Here is a 12,352-nt window from a genome sequence, read left to right on the forward strand (position 1 = left end):
TCCTCCATAATTTGCCTTGGTGCTTTCGATCATTTGCCTTGGTGCAATTTCCCATTCATTGGTGCTCTTTGGTAAAAAAAAATTGAGGAGGTGCGGAAATAGAGGGCGCTGTTGGAGCTAGCGCGGAACATTTTGGAAAAAAAAAGATCGACGCGCATGATTAAAATCGACGCGCGCACTGACCAGAGACCGACTTATTTTTTGGGGGGGCCTAATAGTGATATCAATTAATGGACATGCAGTCAGGGTGGGGGGGCGAATGGAAGAAAGGAGGGTGGGCGGAGAATGGAAGAGAGGAGGGTGGATGGAGAATGGAAAAAAAGGAGGGGGCAAAGAATCTGCTTTCTCATTGAGTCAGCATGTTGACTACCACTTCTGCAATCTCCCGCTCAGTGGGAAGTCCAGGTACCTGACGCTGCAGGTTCTGAAGACCACCGCTGTTGCTAAACTTGATCTGCTCCAAGCTGTGGTTGGAAGGGCTTGGATCCTGCAAACCGCTCAGCATGAAGTTGGGTTGATGTTGGGACTGGAACGTTGGAGACAAGGTTTGCAAGACCGGTGAGGGTGATTTTTGGATATTACTGCCCCCGTTACTGGTAGTGACGCTGTTGGAAGTTGGTGCGCCGGTGGCTGGATGGTGCTTCTTGCAGTGAGATTTCAGTGTGTGGCTCTGGGTGAAACCCTTCCCACATTTCTCACACACGTGAGGTTTTTCGCCGGTGTGGACAGTCTGGTGCCGGGTCAGATCCGATTTGTTTGTGAACGCCTTGGAGCAGTGTGGACAGGGGTACGGCCTCTCTCCCGTGTGGACTCGTTCGTGGTACTCCAGCCCTGTGTTCCATTTGTAGGTCTTGGGACAGAATTTGCACTTGAAGGGTTTGTAGCCCGTGTGGATCCGCATGTGGCTTTTCAACGTATTGTATGATTGCACCTCAACACCGCATGTAGCGCAGCGTATTGGCCCGCCCTCGAGTTCCGGATGCTTTGCTATCAGGTGACGCTTCAACCGGCATGCATAGGGGAAGCTGGTACTGCAATGCGGGCACCGGTGATTGGACACCTCGTTCCGATGCTCCCACATGTGTGGGATGAGACTCCGCCTCCATTTAAAAGTAGCTCCGCAGATCTCGCATAGATATTCTTGTTTCTCCCGCGGTGCTGACTTTGTATCTTTCGGCAGTCTCTGTCTTGAGTACGCCGGAACTCGTCGTGTCCGACTGTTCTGTCTTCTTTTCCTGTGACTTTTCACAGTCTGAAGAATCTCCTTGACCAGCATTTCCTTGATGTGAGAGTTGGGCTTGTCTTCAGCCTCTTCCTGCAAACACTTTCTCTTCTTCTTGACCTTTGACACAAAGTCTTCTTTGGGATTTCTTGATCCTTCTTTCCGTGTCCCGTCTAATGCGCCGTCTCTGAGACTACAGCGACACAAAGCGACCTGCACACCGACGGACATTCCTTGCGGTTTGGTTTGGCAGTTGACATCCACGCCACTCTGACCGTGGTTGACGCCAACCGTTGATGACGGATCTCCGAGGTTAACACTACAAAGTTGGATTGCCTGACTAGCTCCATCTGCGGGATATGAACCCTGGACAGTTGAGGAAGCACTCAGTGAGTTGACGTAGGTGATACTCGATGCACTACTGACCAAGACGGGCACCGTTGATTGGTCAGATGAGCAGGGGCAGTTGTCATAGCTCCGCCTAGACATCATTCTCTGCTGCAACTGCAGCCTGCAAGTCGTGAATAAATATGGGCACACGTTAGTTTTTGAGAATGAATTATGCAAGTGACGAGGTAGATAGACAATGGGTGTATGAAACTCATGTGGGAAATATGGATGGTACAGTGTGGCCTATTAATGAGAGCCATGTCTGAACATATGTGATGCGATCAAGCTAAATGAGTCGTTTGTCGGGAATTTTTATTTGGAGATACAGGCCCAAACAGGGCCACTTCATCACATTACTTCATCACATCTCTTGGTGTTCTAACTTCCATAATATTTGAACTAAAGATGGTATCAGCATGCGGTTTTCACAGCATTAATGCTGAGTTTGTGCTCTTTTCAAATCTGTAATAAAAAAATTGTTGGCCATGGTCGACAAACGACTCATGTAGCTTGATCGCATCACATATTAGGTGCAAGCACACTGGTTCATCATGCATAAGAATAGTGTGGCTTTTGCGCAAGTGATATTCAAGTATGTAGACCCATAGTGAACTGCTTAAAGAGAAACAGGTGCATAAAGGGAATGATGCCCAAGTGTCTATAAATAACAGGTGTGCTTTGCACAGCCTTGATTCCATGGGCGCATGCGCGTTCCTTGACTAACCGCTGGCCGTGAAGAATACGTTAACGAAGCTGACCGGCTATTCAGAGCATACTGCGCACGTGTTTCGAAGAAAGGGCGTTCTATATGCATACACGCGTTATCTCCTGCGCATCATGTCACGTACGAACTTTGTTTTTTAAAACTGTGCGATGACTTAACGATATTGATTATGGATGCATTGTTTTTTCAAAAAAAAAATCCTGTATCTTGTGTTGTAAAGGGACGACAGAGGTACGTACATGTAATATAAACCCTAAGTGCCTCGGCCTTTTTGCTAGGATTTAACCTCAATCCTGCAAAATCCTCCAATTGGCCTCATGGAAAAACAACATATAGCCTCAATCCTGCAAATTCCTCCATTATTTCTTGAATATGGTCCGTGGAGGGGTGACCACTGCCTTAATCCTGCAATATGCTGCGGCAGTGACTGTCAATATGTTGAGGCTTGGCCAGTGACATCCTGAAGCAGTACGGAGGATTTCAAACATAATCCAGGCCTATATTCAAGCATGGCTGAGCAAAAAACAACACAAGGTCTGGCCCAAGACCTTGACAAAGTGCATCCTATAAAATCAGAAACGCCCTTTTGCCATATAACCTCAATCCTCCAAATTTCTTCACTTTGGCAAAGAGGAGATTGAAGGATGCAGGGCGGTTAGGGTTAAACACATTGTTTCTCACCTTTTGACTCTTTCGGAGACCACTAAGTGATGCAGGAAGTCGCTTGTCGTCTCGAACCCGCCCTCAATCTGCAACGCTCTCAGCTCATTGGTCAATCCTGGATGTAAGGTCAGACTCTCGGAGGTCGGCGGTTGCCTGTCTACCATTGCCTGGTAGTCCGCTAGTTGAGGGTAACCGGTGTAGACCAATTGAGGAGTGTTGCTGGCCGATGCAGGGATGTCACTTGTTTGCAAACTGAGAAACAAATTTCAAAACTGAATTCAAAAAGGTACACAGAAACGCCGCTATAACGAACACCACTCTAACGAACATTTGGTTATAACGAACGTCCCCACGGGCTACCGAAATAGTGAATTCTATTATAATGCACAATCACTATAACGAACAATCACTATAACGAGCAACCACTATAGCAAACGCTTTCTGTGGACCCCATCGTGTTCATTATAGCAGCGTTTCACTGTACATGCACTGTCATTACAAAGACATGGGTTAGAGACACCAGATACTACATTGAACAACAACCTTTCAAACTGTGTAATGTACAGTGAAACGCCGAGGAACAGAAAGCTTTGTGATGAAGTGATTCCCCAACTGATATTGATACAACTGTATTGTGGATGGATTTTAAATTGTGACATATCAAACTTTGACAAAAAAAAGGATAAAACTACAATAAGCCATTTCGGGGTTACAAAAATTTACTACTGTGCATGTGCACATCCCATGACAACGATTAGGGTCGGGGGATAAACAGTTCGCCACGCGCGTGCAAAATCATAGCGGGGTACCAACAAAATTAAAGAAAAGTTCTTATTTTGAAGTAGATGCAAAATGTTGATTGTTTTCAACGGCACCATGGTTTACGTTGTTTCGTGTGCTCCAACTTTTGTGCGAACAAAAATTTCCATCTTCTGTTTTACTAGAACAAATTTGCAAAATGTGGGTTTGATTACCACGTCCCCCACAGACTTGAGTGCATTTATCTGCTTTGTCATCTTCCGACACTAAATCGTTGAATCTGATGTGCGCACGTGCAGTAGTACATTTGTTTGTAACTCCGAAATGGCTTATTGTTTGTCCAAAGCCATGCACAAATACTCATCATGTTTGTGTCGGCTAGGGTAGGTAAGCTGTGTGTTATTTTAGTGATGACATTGCAGTCAGTATGGGGCGATATTGTGGGCAGGGCCGCAAGGAAGATTTTTATCAAGCTTTTGATAAATTACTGAAACACAACAATACTTCAAACCGTTTATATTTTGTGTATCTGTCCTTTTTTCCGAACCTTTTATTCGATTTCTACATGTACTTCTTAAATAAACCACAAAGGGAAAATGACTAGGTGCGGTTATATTTATTTTGAAATTGAACAAAGAAACTGAATAAAAAAGGGTTTGAACCTACGACCTCTGGATTGCAGTTCCGGTGCTCTACCAACTGAGCTATCAAGCCCGATGTAGGCGGTTCCCAATTTTGTCAGTGTCTTTGTTTCAAGGGTGCTAGTCAGAAGCCATAAACCTATACATGCTATCTAACCAGGGATCACGCCTAAATCAGGATGCTAGCAACATTAAGGCGATTAAAAAAAAAATAGTTTCTCGTCCGGGTTTTTTTTTTAAAAGGGAGGGAGCGGGGCTTTTTATTTTTTATTTTTTATTTTTTTCAAGATGACCGCCTTTTCAAAATTTCCCGCAACCGTTGGTGTTCCACTGTTCAAAGACACTTTTAAAGATGAAAGACAAGATGGACAAGAGAACTAAACACATACAGTGTCATTTAGAGTTGTATTGGTATTGGTATTTATTTTCCGATGAATTTGTAGACTTTTTCGGTGTGTTTCTACCAGTGTTGGAGGTCTCGAGGCCGGCCTCGGCCTCGAGGCCGGCCTCGAGGCCGATTTTCATGGCCTTGGCCTCGGCCTTGGCCTCGGAGGTGCAATGCCTCGGCCTTGGCCTCGGCCTCGGAGCCTTCCGGCCTCGGCGAATCGGTCAAGGCCGGCTCGAGGCCGCCCATTTTGATGTGTTTTCTATTCTAATTAATTTAAATTTTTACCGTATCAAACCCTCGAGAGTCTGCCGCAGTGGGTTCCGTGAAACGAACGCATATACAGTGTACGCACGAATGAACTGGAAATGGTTGCATTGAACGTACGGGTGTCGGACGCTTCGCCCCATTTCCACGTCGCCCCATGTCACTTCGCCCCTAACCACTTCGCCCCATCCCCACTTCGCCCCATCCCCACATCGCCCCATCTCCGCTTCGCCCCATCCCCACTTCGCCCCATTCCCACTTCGCCCCATCCCCACTTCGCCCCATCCCCACTTCGCCCCATGTAGTATGAAAAAGGTGAAGGCTAGGGGTGCAGACCAAATAAACTGCCAAAGACCCCAGATAATAAATGCTCCCAATTCTAGAAACTCAGGAAAAATACAAACTCTCTGATGAGGTGCTCGAGACACAGATGAGAGAAATGATGGCTCTATCCCATTCAGGGACGCCTCTCCTATTGGCGTGTGAATAAAATCGTCAGCCGCTGGATTCAAAAGAGTCCCGTAGGTATGGGTCAGTGAGTTAAAAGGAACTCACTGCCTTGAGGAAAATGTTCCGTCAAAATTTGTCTGATATGTGACACTTACAACTTCATTTAAATGAGATTGGTTCCTCCAAGAGTGAAATTAGGATGTCAAAGGTATTGTCGTTCTCAGATAAGTGGGAAACGGGTTGGTATAGCCGGGTTGGGAACACAGTTGGATCTTTTACTTCAAGCTTTTTTCTCGGTAGGGGAGAGCCTAGCTTGAGAGGTTGGTTATGAATTGTTTATTTGGTGATGAGCTAATTCTTTCCGTTGGTTAGCAATTAGTGAATCTATTGAAATTGTTTTTTTAAGCCAAAAAAAAATAGATGAGATTTTTTTTTTTACATGTAACGGCTGGGGCGAAGTGGGGATGGGGCGAAGTGGGGATGGGGCGAAGTGGGGATGGGGCGAAGTGGGAATGGGGCGAAGTGGGGATGGGGCGATGTGGGAATTGGGCGAAGTGGGGATGGGGCGAAGTGGTTAGGGGCGAAGTCACATGGGGCGACGTGGAAATGGGGCGAAGTGTCCGACATTCGAACGTACTCACGTACGTAGCCTCTTCGCCTAGCCTGCGCTTCAGCTTTCCATGTGCGTGCAAGCGTTATAACTGTTACCGCGTGCCAGACTACATAAGTCTGGCACCAATCCCATCTGCGTACAATAACATGTGGTAGTAGACTAGTCTGGTTGCAGTGTTGTACAAAAATTTTCTCGTTTCGCCTCTGTACCCCGACCTTTAAAAATGATTTGCGGCAAGGTGCGGCAAGCTTAATCATTTCTTTTTATAGGCCACTGTTTCAGTACAAGTCTGAACTTTATGGGTACGATCGAGTGTACTAGTCCGTACCATTTTTTTTCATAAAGATATGATAAAAACAGTTACGATTTATCAAGTAGATTTTATTTTTACACGGTGATTTAAATGAAAGTTCCGGCTCACACGGTAATGTTTGGCGCAAATGGTCGATATGGAAAGCGCGATTTCAGAATTCGTTTTTCCATCCAAATGAATATTAATGCAAAGTTCTGAATGAATGTTTTAATAATAGGAGTCAGTATTCCTCGTGGTACCAGAATACTTTTTTGTATTTTTAGAGCCATGTTGATACTTATTACATGTATAAGCACGGTTTGAAATTGACTAATTTTGCGTGGTTACAGATATACGGCCAAAACCTCTGGACTCCCTACCTCTTGCCATGATCTTAAAATTCTTCGAAGCCATTGGATTCAAATCGGATGATCCGAGAATTCATGGTCATTTTGATGAACTGAGTGATATCATGCACGCATGTTCCGTGTTGCCGTGTTGTTTGGAGCGGGATCGATTGGCCATTGCCAGACTTTGTCTGGTACCGCGGTATTAACAGTGATAATGCGTGGACACTTATCCCGTTGTGTGGAGCGGGATTGGAACTATGCTTTGCCCGTGCGTAACGGCGGGCCGTCTGGCATTGTCTGGTCGCATCGCGGTGTTTGCTCGGCGCGCACCTGGACAGTGCGAAGGTCGGGGGGGGGGGGTTGTAACTTTTTGGTTATCATGAGTGGTAAAAACCTGATTCAATAATCAAGTTGTTGTTTATTTAATGGGGATTCCTATGATATTAAGCATTTTGATAGGTTTTGAAAATAAGATTTATAAAACATGTTAAAAGTAAATAATGTAAATCTAACAGAATAGAAACTCAAAATTTGGCCATTTAAATTGTTGTATCTCCAAAGGGCAAACACCTATGAGCCTGATTCAAACGCCTTTGATTTTGTTGTGTAATTTGCTTTCAGTAATACAAAACTTGAGATTTCTTTAAAAAATAAAATTCGCCGGACTCCCTACAAGAAGAAACCTATTGCAAGCTGTAAATTTGTAAGCCAGGCACTCCAAAACTCAGTGAATTCAACTAAAAAGATGTTAAAACTCAAACATAATCTTAGCCTTGTTTTAGTGATTTATATTTTATTACGTGTTTTGATAGCTGGCCTCGGCCTCGGCCTTGGCCTCGGAGGTGGTGGCCTCGGCCTTGGCCTTGGCCTCGCGGTTGTGGCCTCGGCCTCGGCCTTGGCCTCGGAGGTTGTGGCCTCGGCCTTGGCCTCGGCCTCGGAGGTTGTGGCCTTGACTACAACACTGGTTTCTACTACATTTTTCAAAAATAAAAAATAATAAAAAAATCCAGGCGGCCTCCAAAAAGGAAGCGGGCGGGGACAAGAAACTTGTTTTTTTTTTACTTCGCCTTAGCGATGCTGCAAACCTGGGAAATAGTCATCCGGAGGTCGCAGGTTCAAACCCCGCTCCAGTCAATTTCTTTGTCCAACTTTAAAATTATTTCTAATTCTGTTATCATTCAATAACACAAGCCTTTTCATGAAACTTACTTATTGACTTTGTCTGCCTCTAAGAGATGCTGCAGCACAGCGTCATTGGGGACAGCCTCTCTGGTTGCTGGGTAACCAGGAAGAACTAGGTGGGATTGGTTGTTGCCTGGATGTGTTGCCATGGTAATGGGCAAATCTGTTGGTTCATCTGAAATCAACATAAAATGCATTTTGGTAAAAGTCAAACCTATGTTAGGATGCAACTACACGGAATGCTATGCAAAAGAATGAGAAGGTTGGAAAAACAATGCCAGATTTAAATTAGTGCTGAAAGTGAGCCCTCAGGTTTAGTTCAGGCTTGGTTCAGGTTCGCTTAGGAAATTTTTGTCCTTAGAACGTCAACATGTGTTGCTGCGGTAATATACATGTTGATCGTCTTTGTACATAATTAAAAAAAAAAAATAATTCGTCCCAAAAAATTAACAATATTGTTCTTTTCTTATTTTAAATTGACTCCAACATTTAATTACAGAGTATTACATCTTCTTTTTGTGATTTGTGGCTCCGGAGGATTTTTTTTAAAGGGAACTTAAGTCCAAAATTGTGAAATGGTCTTATTCCCATCTCGTGAATACGAAGTCACAACGACAAAGTCACTAAGCATGTTCAGTGCTGCCTTAGGCTTTAGCCAGCAAAATATTGTTTACTTAAATTTAGCCAGCTAAAATATTCATTGCCAAGTATTTCAATGAAATTCGGATCCTAAACTTCAAAATGATATAGGCCCTACATGTTTTATTTGTGGCATTCGGACCACTTTGAAATTTTGGCAGAGGTTTATGATTCTTAAGTTAGAATTGCCGATTTAAAGTAGATAGTGGATATATTGCCAGCGGTAATCCCGGCAAGCTAACGTTTACTGAAGGTTTGCCGAAAGCAATCCCTATCAACAGAGGGTGGAGTAATTGCAGAATACCCCGCCACTCGGAAATACACCCCTAAATTCTCTGGCTACGAGGTTGGAATCACTGGAAAAGAAACAAATCAAGTCCATTGCCAGCTACGCAGTAGTGAGTGGATGTCCCCTTGAGAACGAAGCAACACAAAATGAATGGGAGTTGCTGAAAAAATTCTAAGTCCAAACCAACTACCCTGTTGCCGGCTACGCGGATACGAAGTGGGAGTCCTTATAAAGTTATAATGCTTGAGAACGAAGCAACACAAAAGTAATGGGAGTTGCTGAAAAAAGTCTAAGTCCAAACCAACTACATGTACCCTGTTGGCGGCTACGCGGATGCGGAGTGGGAGTGCAGTGGAGCATGACGCATAGTACATACAAGTAGCGCTGAGAAGGTTTATTGAGGGCAATCAACCGTGACTCCGTAGCCGGCTACGAGGTGCATAGATCGAGTGGCGGGGTATTCTGCAAATGTGCCCAGAGGGTGCTGTACTCTCTATGATAGGGCTGAATTATAAGATATATTAAATTACTACCAATGGTTGTGTAGCACCTGTGGTCTAGTGGATAAGTAGCGGATCTCATGAGCAGGAAGACCAGGGTTCGATCCCCGCTGGAACATTTCTAAGGTTTTTTTCCCCCATCCCTCAAAAATAAGAATATTCTTCTTTTATCATTTTAACATGTCTCAAACATTTTATTAAAGAGTATTATATTTTCTTTTTCAGATTTGTGGCTCTGGAGGATTTTTCTTTAAAGGGAAATAAAGTCCGAAATTGTAAAATGGTCTGATTCCCATCTTGTACATGAAGCTACAACGAAAATGTTGGCATGGACCCAGACTAAAATTTGTCACCGGAAAATGTCCGAGTAAAAAAAAACCCAGTAACTGCACATATTCAGTGCATATCCGGCAAGCTAACATTTAAAGGGAATACATGTATACAACATTTGCAAACATCGAAAAAATGAAACTACCAAGTTTTTACGAAATACCTTACTAGGACGTTGGTAGACCGAAAATTTGGGACTCCCAATACTGTGTATGAGAGTCCCAAAACTTAAGGTATCCATATCGTGCAAAAGTTTGTGCTGCATAACAAAACCAGTGTGAATCAAATTTGCAAGCTTCTTACTCACTACAGTTTCTTCAATAATCCCCGAAACTTTTGCCTCGCAAAGTTGCTGTTGTGAGCATTGCATCACCAGAAATTCAGCTTTTAATTCTAATTTTGCAGAGAGATATCGAAATCCAAACGTGAGACATCACGTTGATGTGTACTGCAATGCATTGTGCAAAAAGACTCCTCAGCTATAACATTTTCATCGTGTAGATAAAACAGCGCCCTCTTGTTGATCTGAGTGAATGCAAAATGTTTCATTTTTTAACAGAGGGCGCTATGTTCATTTGGCCATCGATTAAAAAACAAGTAAGCTGCAAGGCTCTTCCTACACCTACCCAGAATACATTGGGAATCACACATACATTTCCAGAGCATGGAGATTGACGTGGATGGTTTTTGAACTGCCAAAAACTTGCCTTAAAATTGGATATCAGGTCTCAAATTTCGCAGGTGACATGCTTGCAACTATAGTATTTTGATGTATGTGTTGTGTGGGCATTAATTAGCCGCAGTGGCTATTGTTACGGCAGCCGTAATGCATTTCCCATTTTCTATCGTTACGGTAGACTGCAACCTGGCAACTTTTATAAAAAAACATGACAAGAAAATATAAAATTAGAAGGAAAAAAGTGAATTTGAACTTTATGAAATTCGGACTTTATTTCAAAAAAAATCCTCCAAAGCCTCAGGTTAGAAAAGGAAAAAAATTCGAGTGCAAAACCGAGATCCGAACCCGCAACCTCGCGGTGCAAAATCCTACCCTCTATCGGCTGAGCTGGCGCACTGCTCGATAAAACGTGTGGAAACAAATAATTATATACCTGCGTGCGTACCAAAAAAATATCGTAGAGGGCGCTAAACAACGAGTGCCGTAACGATAGCCACTTCGTTAATTAGCCAAATGGTGAGTAAAAAAACGTCAGTTGTAATTTTGCACGTTTTTATGCACTCACGGTCCCAGTCTGGGACGTTGGTAAATGACAGTCTAAAGCATCCTGTAAAATTGTGGCACCTGGTGTGAAGTCATTTTCAAGAAAATTGTATTTTCGTATACATTTCCAACGGTGGTTGGCCGACCACCATTGGAAAAACCTAACTATTTTTCAACTACTGCTCCAACTTTACACTTTTTTCAGTCCAAATTTTGTTTACTATTGGTTACATGTTCATGAACGGGTGCAGGCCAGCTAGGCCGGTTCCCTTACCTTATAAGTTTCCGGCATCTATAAATTGATCCATTTTATCTTTAGTGGAGTCAAGGAACCAGACTACTTGAACATTTTTGCTTTTCTTGGTTTTTCCAGCATTTTCGAACACAAAACTTCAAACATGTCAGTGTAACAATATTTGATCTATTATACTAACCCGTCAAATAGTTCATTTCTGAAAATTACAGCAAAAGCCAATGATGTACATTCCCTTTAAAGGTTTTCCGTCTCCGAATATCATGCATTAATAAGTCCGTAAACTGGGCAGACAAAAGGCTAAGTAATTTTGATATTATTAGGGCATGTATTAGTATATTTGGGTATGTTGACAACCAAAATTTATTATATGTAGAATTAAATAATCATATAAACCTACTCACAGGAAGACAGTCGGCAAATTAACTCAGTTTGCAGAGGTAGAAAAACGGGGAGTTGGCCGAGCTAATTTCGGGACAACCCCTCGCCTCATTCGCCTTGATAATGTTTTACGTAGGGTGACCGTAAGGTCAGAGCCAAATTCTGCTAAATGTACATCACAAATCTGTCAGATTTATCAAAAATCTGCCAAATTCCCCAGAATTACTCGAAATACACTATAAACTTAAAATCACATGCAGATCTATTGGTAGTATTGCCTTAATTTAAATTCACATTACACAATAAACAATCTAGTCACATATTGTGAAATTATTGGTAAATTTCGGGTAAAACGCAGATCCGGCCACAACGATCTCCGTAATTTCCCAGTGAACCTCGTCACCTAGACTAGCCAACCTGTGCCATTATGCAAGGGTTTGTTTAAAAGGATTGAAGTTTTTTTAAACAAACGTACCATTTTTTGTTCAAATTTGTTGTTTTTCTGTCAAATAACCATTGTTGCAGAATTCTGTCACAAATCTGCCAAAAAATCCATTCTGTCAAATTTTCTGTCAAACTCGTTTTTAAACAAAAATTCTGTCACAGTTAGCCGAAAATCGGCTAAAACGGTCACCCTAGTTTTGAGTTAACTTCGTCAATTGAGGGCGCCCTTCCAAAAAAACACAACACAATCCGATCCCACAATCGATTTGTATCCGTACCAAAGTAGACAAATTCTATAGACGTACCTGTGACAATGACGTACCCTTCCAAAAATTATGACAAATACTCACAACTCT

General features: G+C 42.9%; 1 protein-coding gene across 2 annotated transcripts; it reads right to left on the reverse strand.

Moving 5' to 3' along the window:
* Window positions 1-208: 208 nt before the first annotated feature.
* On the reverse strand, window positions 209-11,675 carry LOC119740245 (zinc finger protein 773-like). Of its 2 annotated transcripts, none has more exons than XM_038215490.1 (4): window positions 11,576-11,675; window positions 7,966-8,113; window positions 3,018-3,251; window positions 209-1,733 (listed from the first exon to the last, which is right to left on the reverse strand). In XM_038215490.1, exons 2-4 carry the CDS (start codon window positions 8,085-8,087, stop codon window positions 347-349), a joined length of 1,743 nt encoding a protein of 580 aa, XP_038071418.1. In that variant the 5' UTR covers window positions 8,088-8,113; window positions 11,576-11,675; the 3' UTR covers window positions 209-346. The 2 variants fall into 2 exon arrangements, with proteins under 2 accessions (XP_038071418.1, XP_038071419.1); XM_038215491.1 differs by having other exon boundaries at window positions 11,572-11,675.
* Between the last annotated feature and the right edge of the window lie 677 nt (window positions 11,676-12,352).

This window comes from Patiria miniata, unplaced genomic scaffold (genome assembly GCF_015706575.1).
Source record: "Patiria miniata isolate m_02_andy unplaced genomic scaffold, ASM1570657v1 HiC_scaffold_5, whole genome shotgun sequence".
NCBI classification, from domain to species: Eukaryota; Metazoa; Echinodermata; class Asteroidea; order Valvatida; family Asterinidae; genus Patiria; species Patiria miniata.